This window comes from Mobula hypostoma, chromosome 7, assembly GCF_963921235.1.
Source record: "Mobula hypostoma chromosome 7, sMobHyp1.1, whole genome shotgun sequence".
In the NCBI taxonomy this organism is placed as follows: Eukaryota; Metazoa; Chordata; class Chondrichthyes; order Myliobatiformes; family Myliobatidae; genus Mobula; species Mobula hypostoma.
In genome coordinates, this window is record NC_086103.1 from 123445518 (window position 1) to 123467955 (window position 22438).

At 38.7% G+C, this 22438-nt stretch overlaps 1 protein-coding gene across 2 annotated transcripts in view; it reads left to right on the forward strand.

The window, feature by feature from the left end:
• The first annotated feature begins 56 nt into the window (after window positions 1–56).
• Window positions 57–22438, forward strand: part of dlg2 (discs, large homolog 2 (Drosophila)) — an 841994-nt gene continuing 819612 nt past the window's right edge. For both annotated transcript variants that reach the window (XM_063053945.1, XM_063053946.1), the window contains exons 1-3: window positions 57–217; window positions 651–1325; window positions 12934–13065. In XM_063053945.1, the coding sequence (XP_062910015.1) occupies window positions 1199–1325; window positions 12934–13065 (259 nt within the window). In that variant the 5' untranslated portion in view covers window positions 57–217; window positions 651–1198. The remainder of the gene's footprint in view (window positions 218–650; window positions 1326–12933; window positions 13066–22438) is intronic.

Consider the following 22438-nt stretch of genomic DNA (forward strand, 5'->3'; position numbering starts at 1 on the left):
TTCCTGGCGCTTGAATGGTGAGTTCAAATGCCACTCAGCGGCGGCGCAAGCTTTTACCGTTGCCGAGGAAATTGTGCAACCGCTGCGCGAGAATTAGGTGAAAACCGGAGGCAGGGGGAAGGCGGACCCCGTGGTGGGCACGGGAAGGACGGGGAGCCGGCAAAGCCCGTTGTACACGCTTTGGCCGATTTATTAAAGTAGTATTTTTCACTGAGAGGTGCGTTTAACATCATTCAATGTATTATACCTACTTAAACTGAAGGGAAAATATAATCATGAATAAACATACACGGCAGGTGTCGCACTGCCTATATTTTGGCCCTTGAGTACGAAGCTGGTGTTAAACCTGCACCCGTTGAACCGGGACCTCAAAACACCTGATCCGAACTGGAATCTATCTTCCCCCCTCCCCTCACCTTCGCGTGTATTACTTTTGAATATATTACCTGTTATAATCTTCGATGGCCTTCGTTATTTGTAGAATAATTCCTAAATAGGATTCATCGCCAAGAGTTACTCCCGATTTTCTAGCGTTTTAGGATAGTAGTAATCATTTGTGAAGATTGTTATCTTGTTTCCAGCCCTTTATCTATGTATTTCGGAAATATTTCTTGATTGTTTGATTCATTTTTAAAACGTCTTCCAAACAGTTACACAGGATGGTGGGCAAAGTCGCCAGGAACAGCTCCGTCCTGGAATGAGAAATTGATGCGAAAAGAATACAAGATGTATCACTTTGGATATTGGGGTACTTAGCGCGGGCTGGTTCGAGTCGCTCTTTCCTCCAGTACATCTTCACTCCTGGCCCTGTGTCTCAGCGCTTCACACCCGCCTGCAAACCGTAACAAGCTGTTAAACGAAGTACTTTCTCTTGTCTGGAAAGGAATTACATTGTATGCATAATCTTTGAACATATCGATTTGGATGTTAAACGAATATTGCGAAGACTATCTTTCTCTTTAGGAAAACGAAGTGCGAAATCCTGCTGAGTTTGGACTGGAATGAATTATCATAATATAAGCACCTGGAAATTGTTTCTATCAAATTTTTAAATAGTGTCTTTTTGAAGTTTTGGTCGGGATTTTCTGGATGTATGTGTGTGTGTTTGAGAGAGGCGTGTTTCGATTAATTAGTACATGGTCATTGGGCTTTCGTTACGAAGTTGGTTTAACTATGACGGTGATGTGACTGCAATTTGATGGGAGTGAGAAGAGGAAAAAACGAACTGTGTTGGGTCTCAGCATCTCGAGAAGTGGAGAAAATTAGTGTCAATAAAAAAACTAACTCCGCACTCCGAGGGGGGAAAATGCCAGTGAGTAAACAAGGTGAGTTACGTTTAATGTCACAGTGATTCGTGTGCGTTAAACTTCTAAGTTTCGTGACTCTTTGACCGCCAATATGTGTAATGTAATCACTTTAATCCCGATTGGGGAAAGGCCGCAGACGGCAGCTCCCCAGAATCCTCTGTCGTGGGCCAGTCTTTCAAGTTATCCCAGGTGTAGTCCGTTTCTCCTTCCTCTCCCAGGGTTGAGGTCTTTAGAACTTCTATTGGCATTTCTGCCCCATGCCCAATTCTCTTTGCACAGCTTAGTTTGGGGCCGTCCATGGCAGAGTGATCGAGCTTCATAATAAAGAAATAGACTCAACCCAATAATTGCTTAAAATATGAAGTTCCATAGCAGGGTTCTTCAACTGAAAATTTTCAGGAAATTTTGCTTAAGATACCGATTGCTAATTTCCAATTAAACGATTAAATTCACAGTATTGCACAGAATGATCTTACTGTTTGTGTTCTATTAGCGCTGAGAGCTTTTATTTTCTTTATCTAATGTACACTAAGAAAAAACAATAAAGGTTCTCCCAAGTTAAAGAATTTGATTACACATCTGTATGCTTATAAGCTTGTATACAGTGTTTCAATTTTGCAGGGTTTGGATAGGTATGCCAGTAGACTGTTCATTGTTTCATAGTCTGATCAAAATAACCAGTTGCTTTTAAAAGCCTAAATGTTGATGAGTTTCTGGGTTTGTGTTCATGCTTTTGAACAATATGGGTGTTCTTTATATAGATATAATGGAATATTTTAGAATCACCTTTTTATTTTGAATTCAGTAAGTTACCTATTTACAGTATCATGCTTGAATTGTGGCTGCTGAGTACTAATGTATGTACAATAACCAATCTAAAAAATTGAACAGCCCACTGAGTTGAAGCAAGTTATTGAACACAAGTGGTGCCCCACTGCATGTATGGCACCAGTTCTTATGCCTTTTTAAAAAAAGTATACTGTTTACATTTCCCAGGGTTTAGCATCTTATAGAATTTCAGTTATCTAATTTTTGCTCTTCATTCACCACATTTTTGCAGCTAATGACAAAATCCAATTCGTATTGTCACCCGAGTTCCCAATATCACTTTCCCTCTACAACTGTCCATGGCTCATCGTCCAAGTCAGGTTTGACTGGACCACACAAAATATTCTTGTCATTAACTGAATATTCACAATATTCCAAAATTGTCCTGCGTTGAAACAGTTTTCTTGTCTGAGGTATACCTTTTACTTTTACCTTCACCTTCACCTGACTGACTTCCCTTGTCCCTTGTGAAATTTCCAGATCTCTTGTACCAGAACTCCATTTTGAATTTCTCCATTTTTGTTTCTGATGTGAAATGTGATGTATACGAAGACATTTCTGCCTATCTTGCCCTTCAAAGGGAACTGGATAAAAATATCTGGTGGGAAAATTATTTGCAGTGCAAATAATTGTGGAGAAAAGGCACATGGATGGAACTAGAGAGAGATTTGGTAGTGAGCCAATGTAGAGATAATGGGGTGAATGGCCTCCATATTTACTGTAATTATTCTAGATTCTTCTGCAAGACTCTACTTGAATCCTTTCAATTCAACTTTCTCAATGCCATGGTACAGAAGCAGACTTAAAGTTGCTGTTGGTCTCTTGAGATTGTTTCACAAATATATCAATTCTTCCTTGTCCTTCTCAACTTGTCTGCAGTTTATTTCATAGTTTGAGCATCACTCTCATCAAACTCCTTGTATTGTCAGAAAGTAAATGGGATAATAGTTGTGATTCCTTACTTTCCTTACTAGTTTTAAAGCCAGAGTCTTAAACCTTGTAATGGTGTCTTTTCAAGTGAGTGTCCCACTAGCTTTGATTTGTCCTTGGCTTTTTCTCATTTTTGTATATCCTGCTAAGGGCTGCTGGGATAAACTAGGGAAGCAGAAGATGCTGATCCTTAGATTGGTGTCAGAAAGGATATTGGAGAGGGTTTGAGAGACAGTCTAACTTCATTGAAGTATTGACAAGGCTGGATAGGCAGGTATGGACTTCATCAAGGGCTTTTTACAAGCTCCCACATAGTGGGATGGGGTTCTTGATTACGTTAGGTGCTTTCTGAAGTGACAAGAGCTGTAGCCAGCGTGAATGAAGGGGGAGAGGGGCTGGTTTGTGTGATGGAATAGACTGAATACTCAAATCTCTGCAATTTCTTGTATTAGAGCAGCTGCTGTGCCAAGCTGTGATTTATCTGGATAGGATGTGTTCTATGGTGCATCTGTAAAAATTGGCGAGTCATCAGGGACATGCTGAGTTGCTTTAGACCTCTGAGGAAATAAGTCTACGTGTGATTTTTTTGGCCATAATGGCCTTGTGGCTAGATCAAGGCGCATTGGTATTATTTACGCTTTGGAACTTGATGCTCTTAACCAAATCCAACTTGGCACCATTGATACAGTCGGGTGTGAACTCCACCCACCTTGAAGTTGATGACCAGCTCCTTCATTTTGCTAACATTGAGGAAGAAGTTGCCTTCATACCATGGCACTAGGCAAATTGAGTTATTGCAGAATCTGGTCACTGAGTGTCATGAGTTTAAAGCAATCAATTAGACTCTAAGAAAAGTAATTTTATTTTACTGCATTTTTATACAATATTAGCTGGTCATATGGACTCTGTGGAAGAGAAACATTTAATATTTAAAGTCAATATTTTTCATCAGATATTGTTTAAATTTAATATGCACACACCTGGATTGCTTTAACAGTTGCTGAGATGTAGGTTTACTAGCTGTCATTGAGATGGCTTTGACTTGAATAAATGTAGAAGAATACTTGAACCTTATATTAAAAAAAAACCTGTAAAACACAAATACATTTGTACATCCATATCAATGCAATCATGAAGGAAATAAGCTTGTAATTGTCCTTTTTTTTTCCTTGGGTACTTTCCATTGCAATCAATGGGCCTCCTGAGCTTGCATAGGGTTAATTTAGTTAATTGTGCTGATTTCTCAGTTTAAGTGGTGGAAAATCTGTTGAGGATTGGATTCCATGAGTCTAGGGAGAATGCAGGTGCCCCACAGTCAAGAATCAGCTGAATGGAAATTCAGGACTTTCATTTTTAGTTATTAGACACTTGTTTCAAGCTGAACTTGTGTTTGAAATCAGTTCTGTTTGATGTTTCATATTCATAATTTTAAATTGGAGCAAAGTAGGAGGGGAGGTATAAAGTAATTTTTATTAAATGAGTGGCAGAGGATAGTCGTGATGAGGATTGGTGTCCAGATAGTGAAAAGGGATTTTCAAAGCAGGCGAGAAGCATGAATAGCTTAGGATATTAAAAGTAGTTTTCAAAGTCTGCAAGTTACCCTTGAAATTAAATGTGAAGCAGGTGAATAAAGATGCTCATCAATTTAATTGCTACCATCCTTCCTTTGTGAAATGTCACCAAGATTTTTTTTGCTGCAAAGGAAAGAGGTTGAAATTTGGAACTGAAGTTTTCAGTGATTGGGATAGTGGTAATCTGTTAAGTTGTTGCAAGTTTGCTTTGAGTATCTTTAGAAGTTTCTAGTGGGAAGGATTTTGCAACCTGGATGATACTGGGAGATATTGCATCTTTAGTCCTTGCACTGGAAGATGCAAGTGTAGTGGATAAATAACCAAGGCATCACAATGAAATGCAGTGTTTCAAAAAGCAGAGGAAGAGGGGATGAGAAGATGAGGTTTCTTTTGAATGATAAAGATGTAAAATGGAAGTTGAAATAGTAAGGGGGAAAAAAGTGAGTCTGATCATGGCACTGAGAAGTAGGCAATCAGCACAGAAATGGGCCCTTTGGTTGATCCTGTCCATGGTGATTATCAAGTATCCCACTGCTATTCCATTTATCAGTAATTGGTCCATAACCTATGCCTGAAATAAGATTTGTAAAGATTTATGAGCTTCAGGTAAAACAATTTCTCATTTCAATCCTGGATTGTCATTGCCTTATTTTTAGATTGCATCTCTGGGTCCAAGACAGCCCAGTTATGGGAAACATCACCTGACTCGATCTTATCTGGCTCAGTTGAAAAGTTAAATGTTTCAATGAGCTCCATAAAACTTGAGTAAAGCTACAAACTGCTTGAGCACCACTCATGACAAACTCACCAGCCCATGAATTTAATGTATTTTCATTGCACTCTGCAAGTATAGCTAGACATTTACATGAATATTCAGCCATGCTCTCACCAAAGCCCAATATAAATGGAGGGACTCATTTTCTTTGATAGTAAAGGCTAAAATAGCATTTAAGACCATAAGACATGGGAGCAAAATTAGGCTATTCAACCCATCAAGTCTGTTCCACTGTTCCATCATGACTGATCCTGGATCCCACTCAACTCCAAACACCTGACTTCTTGCCATATCCTTTGATACCCTGACTGATCAGGAAACTATCAACTTCTACCTTAAATATACCGACGGCCTCCACCGCAGTCTGGCAGAGCATTCCAGATCTACTACTTGCTGCCTTACCTCTGTTCTAAAAGGTCGTCCCTCAATTTTGAGTTTGTGCCCTCTAGTTCTGGATATACCCAACATCGGAAACATCCTCTCCACATCCACCCTATCTAGTCCTTTCAACATTCGGTAGGTTTCAGTGAGATGCCCCCTGCATTCTTCTAAATTTCAGTGAGTACAGGCCCAAAACTACCAAATGCTCCTCATGTTAACCCCTTCATTCCTGGAATAATCCTTGTGATTCTCTTCAATGACAATATATCCTTTGAGATATGGGGCCCAAAACTGTTGACTATACTTCATGTGACCTGACTTGTGGCTTATAAAGGCTTAGCATTATCTCCTTGCTTTTATATTCTATTCCCCTTGAAATAAATGCCAGTATTACATTTGCGGCCTTTATCATAGACTCAACCTGTAAATTAACCTTCTGGGAGTCTTGCACGAGGACTCCTAAGTCCCTCTGCATCTCTGATGTTAGGACCTTCTCCCCATTTAGATAATAGTTTGCAGTATTATTCCTTTTACCAAAATGCATCATCATACATTTCCCAACACTATTCCATCTGCCATTTTTTTGCTCATTCTTCCAGTTTTGTCTAAGTCCTGCTGCATTGCATTGCTTCCTCAACACTACCTACCCCTCCACCTGTCTTCGCATCATCCATAAACTTTGCCACAAAGCCATCAATTCCATTATCCAAATCTTTGACAGACAATGTGAAAGGTAACGGTCCCAATACTGACCCCTGAGGAACACCACTAGTCACTGGCAGCCAACCAGAAAATGCCCCGTTTATTCTTCCTCACTGCCTCCTGGCTGTCAGCCATTCCTCTATCCATGCTAGTATCTTTTCTGAATGCCATAGGATTTAAACAGCCTCGTGTAGCACCTTATCAAGTGCCTTCTGAAAATCCAAGTAAATTGCATCCACTGCCTGTCCTTTGTCCACTCTGCTTGTTACTTCCTCAAAGAACTCTTAACAGATTTGTCAGGCAAGATTTCCCTTTGCAGAAACCCTGTTAACTTTGACTTAACATTTGTCTCCAAGGACCCCAAAACCTCATCCTTAATAATATACTCCAACACTTTCTCAACCACTGTTAGGCTAACTGGCCTATAATTTCCTTTCTTTTGCCTTCCTGCCTTCAAGAGTGGAGTGATATTTGCAATCTTCTAGTCCTCCAGGACCACGCCAGAACTGAGTGATCCTTGAAAGATCATGACTGATGCCTCTTACCTCTTCAGCAACCTCTTCAGGACTCTAGGATGCAGTTTATCTGGTCCAGGTGACTTATCCACCTTAAGACTTTTCAGTTTGCCTAGCACTTTTTCCTTTGTAGAAGCAATGACACTCACTCCTGTTTCCTGACACTCATGGACCTCTGGCTCACTGCACTCCACAGGGAAGACTGGTACAAAGTACCCATTAGGTTCATCTGCCATTTCTTTGTCTCCCATTACTACCTCACCAGCATCATTTTGCAGTAGTCCAATATCAACTCTCACCTTTTTACTCCTTATATAACTGAAAAAACTTTTAGTATCCTGGTTTATATTATTGCTAGTTTGCCCTCATATTTTGTCTTTTCCCTTGTAGCTTTTTTTAGTTGCCTTTTCTTGATTTTTTAAAGCTTACCAATCATCCAACTTTCCACTCACCTTTGCTGCCTTGTATGCCCTTTCATATGTGTTCCAAACTGTTGTATTGGCTAGTTAACTTCAAGAAATTTGTGTCCAAGGACACATTTTCCATCCGAAAAATAAACTTTTAAATCTCATTAAAAACACGTTTTTCCAATTTTACTGAGTTCCATCTGCTGTTCCCTCTCTGAACTATTTAACTTGCATTTACTTACCCTGATGTGTCTTAGCATCCTCTTGCAGTTTACATTCCTATTAACTTTTATACCATCGGTGGAGGTTTCACTTGATCCCTCCAATTTGTTGATCTTCCAGAAATTCAAGGTTTTGCATAAATTAATACTGTTTTGTCTGCAAAAAGACCAATCATGTTGATTGATCAACAAAAAAAAATGAGACCATGTTTCTGCAGTAGCTGCAAGCTGCTTTCGTACAATGTTCTGTATGCAAGTGAGTTGAACAGAGATTTATATTTCATAGCCCCAAGGTACGTACTTGTATACTGCAAATGCATTAAAAATGAAAAGTGCTGAAAATGCACAGCAGGCCAAGTAACATCTGTAGAGACATTATAAAAGTTGATGCAGCAGTATTATGCCAGGTCTTTGACCTGAAGTGTTAACTGTTCCCTTTTCCATTAACGGTACCTGATCCAAGTATTTCAGAATTGTTTTTCTCATGCAAAGATGGAATCAAAAATATTGTTTTTCCAAGCTGCAGATGTTTTGTTTTAATACAATTAGAATGAATACGTGAGTTCTGGTTTACAAAAAACTTGTCCTACCAGTTCAAAAATGCGGTATGGTGGTGTTAATTATGGTGGTGTTAATCTACCAGTGCCAAATTATTACTTTATATTGTGTCAGTTTTTGTTCTTCTGCTCTTACTTTGAATTTTATCTTCATACTTCTGACAAAGGAGGTCTGAAATTCAAAGCACGTTTGATTTCAAGTTCACATTTATAACACTTCCAGAGATATTTGTTAATTCGAGACTATTGAGAATGTAAATCTTCCAATCTAGCTTAAGTATTTTATAAGTATTATTTACCAGATATTTTGTGTAGAAATCAATTGTCACATACTGATAATCTTGGCAACATATAGCGGATTAGATGTCTTTGTTGAGAATAGATGGTTTGTCAGAATCGATTGTCCATCAGAACAATATATTCTTGGCATTTCCTAATTTTGTTTCAGGTTTATAAAGATAATGTTTCAGAAGGAAAGAATGCAGGGAACCTAAGTTAGAAGGAAAATTTGGAGCCACTCAGTACAACTGAGTGGAGAACTGAAAAATTAAAAGTATCAGAAATGGGACGCCATCATAAGATGAAATGATTAGCTGTGGCATATAAGCTTGTGAAATTATGACATAGTGGATGAGTTACTATCAAAAACTTGAATTGTAACACTGTTCGTGTTTAATATTAACGAAGTAATCTGGAATTTAAAAAAAATGCTTGTCACAGTGACATTAATCATGAAGCAGCTTCATTGTCATAAATCTACCCATTTCAATGGATAGAAATTCATCTCTGAGTTAAAAGTCTATTATGTGACTTCAGACTTGTATTTTATTTTTAATTGCTGTAATCTGTTGGGTCATTTGGTTACATCAAAACTGCTACTTTAAAACATAACCAATCTCTTGGCACCAGTTTCAGGCATGGGAAGATATTCACAGCACAGTTAACTTTTAAAAATTTACCTAATAAATACCTGGAAATTAGTGTTTAAATTGGAAGATCTGTCTTTTGGACCAATCAGGTAACAGCTAGTTATACCCCTGAGTCATGTGTTTCATTTAATGTCCTAGGATCTCCCATTCCAGTTCCCAGGTTCCTCTATATTGTAGAAGCATTAGTGTTGCAAGGTCCCAAAGTGTAATCTGCCAACAATGTTTGCTACATGCTGAGTTCTAGATAAACCCCATTCTCAGCAACCTACCTGTTATAGGTGCATCAGTAAGTTGCCAATATTGGGAGGAATGACTGCTGCCCTGTTCTCATGAGGAATTTTTCCACCAGTTTTCCACCATATTCAGTTTTGCAGGATGCTATTGCCATTATGTTAAATAAAAATAGATTCTGAACAGATTCAGCTCAGCATCCATGAGATGATGCAGACAATTTGTAGCAGTATTGAAAGGATTAGCATGGCCCTTTATACCATTGATTATTAAACCAGGGCACTAACTGTGGTAATTTAAGAACACTCCTGCAAATGCACATTTTCTCTGCAATCTCAGTCTAAAACTTTGACAAACTTCTATAGATATGTAGTGGAGAGTATATTGACTGGCTGTATCACAGCCTGGTATGGAAACATCAATGTCCTTGAACAGAAAATACTACAAAAAATAGTGCATACAGTCCAGTCCATCATGGCTAAAAGGCTTGCCTCCATTGAGCACATCTACACAAAGAATTGTTGCAGGAAAGCAGCAGTCATCATCAGGAACCCCCACCTCCCAACTGCTGCCATCAGGAAGAAGGTACAGGAGCCTCAGGACCCACACCACCAGGCTCAGGAGCCATCAGGCTCTGGAACCAAAGGGGATAACTTCACTCTACTTCACCTGCTCCATCACTGAAATGTTTCCTCAACCTATGTACTCCCTTTCAAAGACTCTTCGTCTCATGTCCTTGATATTTATTGTTTGTTTATTTCTTATTTTTTTGTTTTTGACAGTTTGTTGTCTTTTGCACACTGGTTGAACACCCACGTTGGTGCGGGCATTCATTGATTCTGTTATGGATTTATTGAGTATGCCCGCAAGAAAATTAATCTCAGCTGTGTATGGTGATATATTTGTACTTTATACTACTTAATTTGTACATAGAACAGTATAGTACAGGCCCTTTGGCTCAAAATGTGCCGACCATTTAAGCTACTCCAAGATCAATCTAACCATTTACTCATAGCCCTCCATTTTTCAGATGTCCTTCATGTATCTACCTCTATCACCAGCCCTGGCAGTATATACCCCACACCTACCATTCTGTATATATTTTTTTAAAAAATCCTAACTCTGACAACCATCCTATACTGTACTCTCCAAACATCTTGTAATTAGCCATTTCTATCCTGGAAATAATACTCTGGCTGCCCACTATGCCTCTCATCATCTTGCAACATCTATCAAGTCGTCTCTCATCCTCTCCAAAGACAAAAACCCAACATTGCTCAGCCTATACTCATAAAACTGTTTAAAAATACAGTGTCAACTTGATTTAGCAGCAAAAATGACATAGAATATATAGAGTTATGTGGTTAGTAATCATTGGAATAGTCCTGGTGAATCTGCAAGGTAATTAAACACTAAAGAGGAGCTCTCCAAGATTGTGATGGAATTAGCATGTGAATGTCAACATTTACACCCTTCAGCACTGGTACTGAATGGATAATATATCTTTGGCATCCTTCAAAATTTGATTTGTTACACTTTATCATTAATCTAGCCATACTTCTCACATACCGATTTACCCAGGTATGATCTGAATGCAGAAAGCAAGGCAAGCTCAATTTAGGTAATTATCATCCATTTGTCTACAAACTTTTAGCAAAGAGGAGGATTCTATTGATGGTGCCCTCAAGTAGCGCTTGCCAATTATTTGATAATCAATTCTGTTTGCATTTAGCCAGGAACACTTAATTTCAATTATCACTGTTACTGGAAGGCTTAATTTCAATTGTCATTGTCACCTTGATGCAAACATCAGTCAAATACAAATGTTGAGTCTATATCCTTGACATTAAGGAGGTTTTGACTTAATGTGATATTGCGGATTCCAAGAGAAATACGGCCAGTGTAAATTGGAATAGAAACTTTATACTGGCTGGAGTTTTTAGTTTTTTTTAAAAAAGAGAGGATGATTGTTGATGGGGATCAATCTTGGTTAAACCCAGGGCATTACTGTAAGTGTTCCTTCTCCAAACCATCATTTGGATTACAGAAAACCTTCCTTTCATTGCATTTGTTGAAAGACTTGGTAATGATTAGACAGCATTCAGTTTAATTTTACATTTCCCCAGAAAAAGAATCAATCAAATACTGCTTGAAGAAAGATCTGGGCAACATTTGACAGGCTGAAAGCAATAATTAACATTTAGACTACAAGTGCCAGTCAATAACCATCTCTAGTCAAGAGTGTAATAGAAAAAAAACATCCTGATAACATTCAAGAAGCTTGATGACATCCAGGACAAAGTAATCTGCTTGACTGGCATTCCATTAATCATCTTAAACATATGGACCCTTTGTTACAAGTGCATGAAGACTCCAGTGTATTTTGTAAATGGTACACACGACAGTTACTTTCCGGTTCCTCAACGGCACATCCTAAATTGGTGCAAAGGGTTGTAGATGCAAAGGAATATTGTCACCTTGAAGGAATATTGTTCACCTAACTTGCACAGCATTGTGAGGCAGAGATGTATTCCTCTTCAGGACCAGAATTCTGGAATTCTTGTCTCAATTAAACTGCAGAACTATATTCATCAGGAGGATGAGTGGTTCAAGATAGTGGCCTGCTACCAGATTTGTGTCTAAAAATGTACTGGTTCCTTTAGTATTTTGTTATTTAAATATTTTAGTCTCAATTTGCTGCTTCTAAGTATCTTTCTGTTGTCCAATCTTCCTAATGTCAGTAATGCAGGAATTGCTAAGACTTCATTTCAAAGTCCGAAGGTTGTGGATTCAATTCATCACAATAAAACAAGCTTAAACAAACCAAGAGGGTGTACGCTGTGTTGACATGTAAAATTGAGGAGCAGTATGTTCTCAGAAGATGTAAATTATCTCATCACTGTTTATGTTTAGAGAGAATTACTTTTGGAAAGCCTATATTTGTATTTGAGATGCAAGTTCAGATGAAAAGGCATTTATAACAGGAAAATTTCACTGACAGCATGAAATATTTTGAGGTACAGAAGCAGTTCTTATTGAGAGTTCAAATTTCAGATTCTTGTACTTTAATCTGTATAGTTTTTTTGATGGGATTAACTTGAAATGTTAACAACATATATAAACAGTGTTTTCAGCAGAGGTATTCCTCTTCTGGATCAGTTCCTTAATCTCAGAATTCTAGCACCTATTTTATTATGTTTTTTATTTCTTAATTTCATTGTCACTAAATTGAGCTGTGAATATCTTTATTCTGAGAGTGAAGAACCCCAGTTTATCTGGAATTTGACACTTGCCGTGAGAATGTTTTAATAAAAAGTTGCATTGGTTGCTGGCTTAAAAGAAAAAAATACTTAAAAGAAAATATACTTAAAAGAAAATAAGTGCGGAATATTCCAATATTGGGTTACCTTCTAGCTGTTCACCTTTGCAGAAAAGATTGTGGTTTAGTTACATTGTGTTGGATCTGTAGACAAGTTGTGATCGATAAGAGATCATAGGTTGAAATACCAGTACATGAGTAAATTTATTGTGTTTATTCCACAAATCTTCAAACTCATTTTTTTTTCTTCTGCATTTTAGACACCCAACGAGCTTTACTGCTTCTTGAGGACTACTGCTCAAAACTGAAGAAACCAGAGGAAAAGCAACTGAAGAATGCAGTTGAAAAAGTTATAAATATCTTTAAAAGTGGCCTATTTCAAGCACTACTAGGTAGGTGTCAAGATATGAACCATTGTCTTTATTTAGATGGTGTAGAAACGATCTGATTCGACCTGTTATTTTCCTGATAACGTTCTGTTTCACTATTTGCTAAGGATTTGTATTGAGAATATTTTAAGCAGTGAAAGAAAACTTGCATTACAAACCTAGTGATGCTATTAAAATACAAGGTAGATATTAAGTAAGCTCAGATTTAGAAATACTGCATTGCTATTGATAGACATGAATAATATAAATGTTGATTAGAAAATGAAAATGTGATTTTAAAGTTGCGTGGGAAGTATGCTTTATCTTTCATTTTTCTTCTGTAACTCAGATCATTCTGGGTTACAATCATCATATTTATAAGAGAGGTTGGATGTAGCAATGACTTACTAGGCACAGCCTGAAAAATATCAGTTGGGTAGGTTTTTATACAGAGCTGACTAATTTTAAATCTTGCAAAGCAAGCCAATGTGTATCCCCTTTTCCTGTTTGCAGTTGTTACTTATTAGTATTGAATCATATTTTGGTGTTTATTGTGAAGAAATGTATTTGAAGAGCATGAGCTTGGTCCTGGCACAAAGCTGGGCAGTGGTACTTGTCCTCTTTTGCACTTGTGAGACAGCTTATGACACTGGAAATCGAATAGCCAATTTTTACAAACCTATTACCAAGATAAACAAACAGTTAGCCTCCTCTCTTAGCCTTGTACCCCAATAACGGAGAATTTAATAAACTGTGTATATTGTTTGATAGCTCTGGGTCTGTACTCTTTGGAATTTAGAAGGATGAGGGGGGATCTCATTGAAACCTTTTGAATGTTGAAAGGCCTAGATATGGTAGATGTGGAAAGGATGTTTCCCATGGTGGAGGAGTCTAGGACAAGAGGGCACAGCTTCAGGATAGAGGGGCATCCATTTAAAACAGATGCGAAGAAATTTCTTTAGCCAGAGGGTAGTGAACTTGTGGAATGTATTACTACAGGCAGCTGTGGAAGCCAGGTCGTTGGGTGTATTTAAGGCAGAGCTTGATAGGTTCGTGATTGGACGTGGCATCAAAGGTTATGGAGAGAAGGTTGGGGAATGGAGCTGAGGGGGATTAAAAAAAAGCATCTGCCATGATTAAGTGGCTAAGTAGACTCTGGGCCAAATTGCCTAATTCTGCTTCTATGAATTATGGTCTTATGGTCTGATGATACATTAGACTCCTGCATACAACACTTTATTCCAACCTTATAGCAAGTTTTCCAGACTAACAAAAGAAAAGGTTCCAAGGATGTTCTCAAAGCCTCGTTTGGTGGGGGGGGAGGGGGGAAGGAGTACTTTTTCCTTTGACTCCTGGTCCTGAGCCACTCAAAATGTGCTAAGAGAATTTAAAATGGCTTTGAGGACCTGGAGTACATTTGTTAATGTGCAGAAACTTAGCATAAGCAGTATAAGGAATTAGCACCACCCAAGGAGCCCTGTTAAGCATCTGCTGCCTCACTTATGGCAGAGTTTGCAGGTCTCACATTGACGTCATCATGCACCTCAATTCACAAAACTACACTGGAAGCAAGTAAACTTTGATTCCAAGAGACTACCTAAAATGACATCTGGAATGTAACTGAACATTCTTGTGCCATTAATTTGCGTTGAAGGTATTTTTCTGCCTTTAACACAAAAATTCTACAATTTAAATTAAATAATATAGTAGATAACAAAATAATTTTGTGTTTAACAATTCCACGGAAAAGAATAACCTTGAGTGTTATGGCAACATTAAAAAATGTATTTGATGTAAAAATAGAAAATAGTAGAAATGTTTAGCAGGGCAGACTACATCTGTGGAAAGAGTAACAGTTAACATTAAGTCAAAGATCACTTCCACTGGTGAGCCTGTCATTTGTAGTAGGGGTTCTATTAGAGAAGATTATTAGGGATAGTATTTGTTCCTATTTGGAAAAGCATGGGCATTAGGGATAAATGGGACTTCGTAAAGGGCAACCCTTGGGATGTAATTTTTTTTGAGGAGTGACTGAGAAGATGAGGGTAGGAAAATGGATATTGTCTACATGGATTTCCAAGTTCAAAGTAAATTTTTTATCAAAATGCATATATATGTCACCATATATTGCCCTGAGATTCATTTTCTAGCAGCATACCCAATAAATCCATAGTAAAATAATAACTGTAGTAGAATCAATAAAAGCCCACACCAACTTGGGTGGTTAGCTAGTTTGCATAAGACAAACTCTTCAAATACAGAAAAAAACAAAATAATAACAAATAAGCAATGAAGAGACCTTGAAAGTGAGTCCATAGGTTGTATAAACATTTCAGTGATGGAGCAAGAGAAGTAGAGTGAAGTTATCCCCTTTGGTTCAAGAACCTGATGGTTGAGGGGTAATAACTATTCCTGAACCTGGTGGTGTGAGTCCTGAGGCTCCTGTACCACCTTCCTGATGGGAGCAATGAGAAGAAAACATGTGTTTGGTGGTGGGGATCCCTGATAACAGATGCTGCTTTCCTGTGACAATGCTTTGTGTAGGTGTGCTCAATGGTGGATAGGGCTTTACTCATGACAGACTGGGCCATATCCATTACCTTTGGAGGATTTTTTGTTAAAGGATATTGATGTTACTGTACTAGGGTGTGATGCAACCAGTCAATAAACTCTCCACTACACATCTACAGAAGTTTGTCAAAGTTGTAGAATCTTCACGAACCCCTAAGAAGTAAGGATTTGCTTCGTAGTTGCACTTACATGTTGGGCCCAGGGATGACACAGGAATTGAAAGTTGCTGACCCTCTCCAACTCTCCTCATCTGATGAGGACTGGCTCATGGACCTCTGGTTTCCTCTTCCTGAAGTCAATAATCAGCTTCTTGGTCTTGCTGACATTGAGTAAGTGGTGTTATGGCACTGCTCAGCCAGATATTCAATCTCCCTCCTATAAGCTGATTCATTACCACCTTTGATTCAGCCTACGACAGAGAAGTAATTTGCAAACACTGATATGGCATTGGAGGTGTGCTTAGCCATACAGTCATAAGTGTAAAGTGCGTAAAGCAGTGAGCTAAGCATAGAACCTTGTGCAGCTGTGCTGATGGAGATGATGGAGGAGATGTTGCCAATCTGAACTGACTGAGGCCTGCAAGTGAAGAAATCAAGGATCCAATTGCATAAGGGGGTATTGAGGCTAAGGTCTTGATTAGTTTTGAGGGGATGATTGTATTGAATGTTGAGCTGTAGTCATTAAAGAGCATCCTGATGTACGCATCTTTGCTGTCCAGATGTTAAGTACTGTATTCAAAAAAGATCCTCATGGTAGGCTGATCCAGAAGATTAAGAAACATGTTTAACTTGATCGATTGGATTCATTGGCTTGGAGACAGGTTTGTGGTGGAGGGTTGTTATTCTGACTGGACGTCTGTGATGAGTAGCGTTCTGCAGGAATTGGTGCTGGGACCTGGGTTTATGACTTTATATAAATGATTTGGATGAAATGTTGTGGTCAGATTATTACATTTACAAATGTCAGAAGAATTAATAGTGTTGTGGAAAGACAGCAAGGTTGTCAAGGGATGCTGTATAATATAGATGAGTTGAAAATATGAGCAGAGAAATGACAGATGTAGTTCCTTCTGGACAAATGCAGTGTACTGCTGCTGCAAAGCAACAAATTTCACAACATATGATAGTGATGTTAAACTTGATTCTGATTTAGAAGCCCAAATGTAAGAGACAAGTATACAATAAATGGTAGGACCCTTTAGCATTGATGTACAAAGGGATTTTGGGAAATGCCTATAGCTCCCTGAAGGTTGAAACACTAGTAGTGAGGGTAGTAAAGGCATATAGGTGTTGAGAATGAAGTTGTGAAGTAATATTGCATCTGTATTGTGTACAATTCTGGTCTTTACATTGCAGGAAAGATGTGGTTTTGGAAAGGGTGCAGAAGAGATTCACCAGAATGTTGCGTGGATTGAAGAGTATTAACTGTTAGGAGAGGTTGGTCAAACTTGGATTTTTTTTCCTCTGGAGCATTAGAGGTTGAGATGTGACTTGAAAGAATTACATACAACTTGAGAGCTTTGGATTAGGTAGTCAGTCTGTTTCCCGGGGTAGAAATGCCAAATACAAGAGGACATTGTTTTAAGATGAGAGGGGGAAAATTTTAAATGAGATCTACAAAGCATTTTTTAAAAATTGTAGTAATAGGTGCCTAGAAAGTACCACAGGGGTAAAAGCAGATTTAGGAGACATTTGGACAGACACACGAGCAGGAAAGGAATAGAGGGATATAGAGAATGTATAGTCAGATGTCATACTGCAGCTGTACAAAGCATTGTTTAAGCTGCCCTGGGACTATTTACTGTTTTGGTTGGCACATTTATTTGAATTGTGCATACTTTGCACAATTTTGTTTTGCACCCTTCACTATATTTATTGTATTGTTTATTATTACTGGTACGTTATTTGCTCTGTGAGCATGCAGGCAAAGAATTTCATTGCACCTGGCGTATGTGACAATAACCTAAGCTGAATCTGATCTTAATCGCGCTACAGGAAGAATGTGGTAGTGTTAGAAAGAGTAGAAGAGTTTCATCAGGGTGCTGCCTGGAATGCAGGGCTTCAGTTACAAGGAAAGATTGAATTTACTTGGTTTGTTTGCATTGGAGTGTTGGCGGTTGAGGGCTGACCAATAAGCTTATTAAATACATAGCTAGGATAGATTGAGAGTTCTTTTCCTAGGTCAGACGAGCATCAGATGAATTTGGGGGGCACAAGTTTAAGATGAGAGGGGAAAAATTTTAACGGTATTTGAGGGACAAGTATTTCCACATTGAGGGTGATGGATTTCTGGAATAAACCAGCAGAGGACATGGTAGAGGCAGGTATAATCTGAATGTTCAAAAGACATTTAGACAGGAAGTTAGGTAGGAAAGGAGTAGAGGGATGTAGGCAAATGAAAATAGTGTAGTTGGATAAGATGGACTGAAGTGCTAGTTTGTGTTGTGTAGTTCTATGACTTAGTTATAGAATATAGATGAAACTATCTAAGTTGTTGCTTTTATCTGTTCATCCTGAACTTAAATGTCATTTAAGTATGCAGACTATCTTCGACATGTAGGATTTAAAATATTTTTGGTATTAATCTGACAGTTTTTTATTCCTTGATTAGTCAAAAGTAATTAACATAAATAATCTGTAGCTAATTTATTCATTTTTCTGATTTTGTTTCAAATTGTGAAGGGAACTATTTGCACCAGCTGGCCTTAAAACAGTTTTGTTCTTTGCAGCATGGAGAAAGAAAGAACTGCATTGTAAAACCAAGCTGGACCTTTGGAGTGTTGACATGAGCTGTGTTAAGCACAACACATGACTCATTACCTTCTGTGAAGCTTATGGACAGCTCCAGTTTCTGAATTTATATATTCAACTTCCCATCTACTCTATTGCTATCTGAACAATAGCTTTAATGCTTGCAGCAGAAGTGCTGTAGATACTGGAAATTCAAAATAAAAGCAGATAATGCGAAGCAGATCATCAGTATTATTGAGGAGAGAAACAAGATTTCTCTTTTGAATTAAGGATCCTTCATCAGACCTAGAAAAGATCATAAGACCAGAATTAGGCTATTTGGCCTATAGAGTTTGCTCCATCATCCCATCAGTGATTTATTTTCCTTCTCAACCACATTCTCTGGCCTTCTCCCTGTAACTTTTGACACCCTTACTAATCAAGAACCTATCAACCTCTCTGTGGTATGGATGTATATAATAAAGAACTTCAGTACCTAATGTGCAATGTGGGAGGTTCACCCAGAAATGGAAATAATGTTGGTGAAAGGGACACAGACATGCTCTTGGTAGGCTGGAGGTCAGGAGTAAAATGTGGTTGAGTGGAAGCCATGACTGTAGTATTCTGTAAATAAAATAGTTCCAGAGTTTGTACCTATGCAAGTTTGTCAATGTTAAAGAACTAACATAACATAGTTTCAGAAGAGGGATACACCCTCAATGCATGGTGTCAGAAGTTGGCATAGAGTCTAAATACGAAGCGTAGCTGAAGAAAGAACCAGTAGTTCCAATGGAGAGAAGCTGCTGCCCAGAGAGGCCAATCAGATGGTTCACTCCTGCTCAGCAATAGAACACAAAAACAGACACAAGGGTCGCTAGTCCCTGTACCCCAGAAACACGCCTGAGTGGTGTGGCGGATGTATGTGCTATGCATGACCTGATCTGAAAGCGTCATGTTGACTCATAACAGATCATGTTCACGGTGGAACAGCTTAGTCAAGGATGGGGTGATCAGCACAGATGGACAAATTATACCTCCACTACCCCTAGAAGTAAGTAGAGCTGGAGGTGCGGAGGAAAAAATGAAAGCATCTATCTTTCTACACAAAATTGGCAAAAATGCTTTGGACGTCCACAACAACTTACAATTTGATGAGACAGCCTTGACATTTGACATTCTAATGACAAAATTTGAGGAGTATTTAGTCCCCGGTTAAAAATGTCATGTTTGAGAGATACAAGTTCTCCTGTGACCAGAAACGGTGTCTGCCTTGACTAAGACTTAGCTGAGCTTCACACACTGAGTAAGTCTTGAGAGTTTGGAGATCTGAGATACTCACTAATCAGAGACAAAATAGTCAGCAGAATCCAACATAATGGGCTTAGAGAAAGCCTGCTTTGTGAAAAAGATTCATCACTAAAATAGGCTATGAATATGTGTAGGGCAGTGGAGACCACACAAGCACTAGCTAAAGAGCTGCACAGGGCAGAAACAACAGTGCAAAGCAACCACAAACCAAAGAGAAAGCCACAAACAGTAAATGCAGCAAATGTGGAGGTAGGCACATCTCAAAGAAGTATCCAGCTTATGGCAAGTCCTGTAATAATTGTGGGGAGAATTGTTTTGCAAGATGTTGCAAAGCTGGGACTACCAAGAGAAAGGTGCACATGGTTGCTGAGGAAATGGAAGAAGTCTTTGTGGATCCCCTACGGACTGCTGGCACTGGTAAAACAGATTGGATCATTCCAGTGACTGTGAATGAGATAGTAATTCCATTCAAGCTTGATGCCAGAGCCCAGGTGAATCTGTTGTGTGTGGATGATTACAAGATGGTCAAAGTAAAGGGCAAGATTTACCCAGTGAAATTAAAAGTGACTAGCTATACTGGAAAGAACATTCTAGTAAAAGAAGGCAGTATGATGACCTTTAATCACAAGGGGCAGCATCTGAAGGCACAGCTACTAATGGTAGATAAGAGAGTACAGCTATTAGGTCTGACTGCATGTGAAAGGCTCAACTTGGTGAAAAGAGTTTTTGTAGTGACTTTACGGTCCAAAGGTGACCAGACAATGCTCAATAAAGAGTATGCAGATGTCTTTGGGAGCTGAAGCCATGACTGTAATATTCTGTAAATAAAATCGTTCTAGCGCTTTTACCCACGTAAGTTTGTATATGTTAGAGAATAAACTTTTAAACTCCCCTTTAAATATACCCAATGACTTGGTCTCCACAGCTGTTTGTGGCAATGAATTCCACAGACTCAGCACCCTCTGGCTAAAGAAATTTCCCCTCATTTCTGTTCTAAAGGGACGTTCTTGAACAATGGCTATGTTCTCTGGTGCTAGGATTCCCCACCAATGTACATTTCAAAGTATATTAAATATCAGTATGTATACAGTGTACATCCTGAAATTCATCTTTTTCACAGACATCAACGAAACAAAGAAACACCGTAGAGCAATAGAAATCTCAAAGCCCCAAAGTAACCCCCGTCCCTGCAAAAACATTGACCCGTGCCAGCAGGAGCAGTGACCCTGCAACCATGCAAGCTATGGTTCCCACTCTATCTAGGCCTTTGAGTATTCAATAGGTTTCATTGAGATCCTGGTGTTCTTCTAAACTTGTGAGAACAAGCCCACAGTCATTAAATGCTCTTCATACATTAACCCTTTCTTTCCTGGGATAATTGTGGACTTTTGGACCCTTTAAAATGCCAGGACATCCTTTTTTTGGATAAAGGGCTCAAGTGTGGTCTGACTAATGCTTTATAAAGCCTCAATATTATTATCCTTTTATATACAAATCTTATTGAAATGAATGCTGAGATTGCATTTGCCTTCCTTACTATTGAATCAAACTGCAGGTTAACCTTTAGAGAATCCTGCATGAGGACTCCTGTGTCCCTTTGCACCACTGATTACTGAACTTGCTCCCTGTTTAGAAAATAGTCTACACCTTTATTCCTTCTATCAAAGGGTCGTTTACCCTTGCAGTTTCTTAACTCTACCCACATGGATTCTACATTTTCTAAACCTATGGCCCTTCTTTACAAGGAATTGATTTTATTTTTGACAATTGAGCCACCCCACCCTCTCTGCCCACCTGTCTGTCCTTCCAATACAATGTGTATTCTTGTATGTTAAGCTCCCAGCTGTGATAGTCTTTTAGCCACAACACAGTGATGTCTGCCACTTTCCAACCGCACTACAAGATTATCTACTTTATTCTGTATACTCCATGCATTCAAATATAACACTTACGGTCCTGTATTCAGTACCTTTTTCAATTTTGCTCCCATGTTACTGGAAGTTAAATTCTTATTCCTTTTTAAACTTTTTGTCTTTTTCTTTATTCTGGAGACTCTCGTAACTTCTCCTGAATTCTTTTTCCCTTTTACTTTATCCTTACTTTCCCAAACTTTTGAACCCATCCCTCTGCTATTTAGTTTAAAGCTCTATCTACAGTCCTAGTTAAATGTATTACCAGGACCCTGGTCCCAGCATGGTTCAGGTGGAACCTGTCCTATCAGAACAGCTCCTTCCATACCTAATACTGGTACCAATGATGCACAAATTCAGATTCACTTATCTCCCACCAATCTTTGAGCCATGTATTTAGCTCTCTGATCCTATTAGCCCTTTGCCAATTTGCATGTAGCTCAGTTAACAATTCAGATTATTACTTTTTTGGTTCTGCATTTTAATTTAGCCACTAGCTACTTAAATTCCCTCAGCAGAACCTTTCTCCTTGTTCTTCCTATGTTGTTGGTATGCACATGGGCCACAACAACTGGATCTTTCTCTTCCCACTCCACATTCTTCTGCAGGTCAGATGAGATGTCCTGAATCTGGTCACCATGGAAGCAATACAGACTTTGGGATTCTTGATCCTTGCGACAGAAAATTGCCTATTCTCCATACTATCCTATCCCTGAACCAAACTGCATTTCTCTTCTCTCCCCACTCTTGAATGGATGCCTGAACTACAGTACCATGGTTCAGTTGTTCATCCTTCCTACCACTCATCTGCACAGGGAGCAATAATCTCAGAACCTGTTGGACAAGTCCATTGCATTATTTGAGGATATAACAATTGGA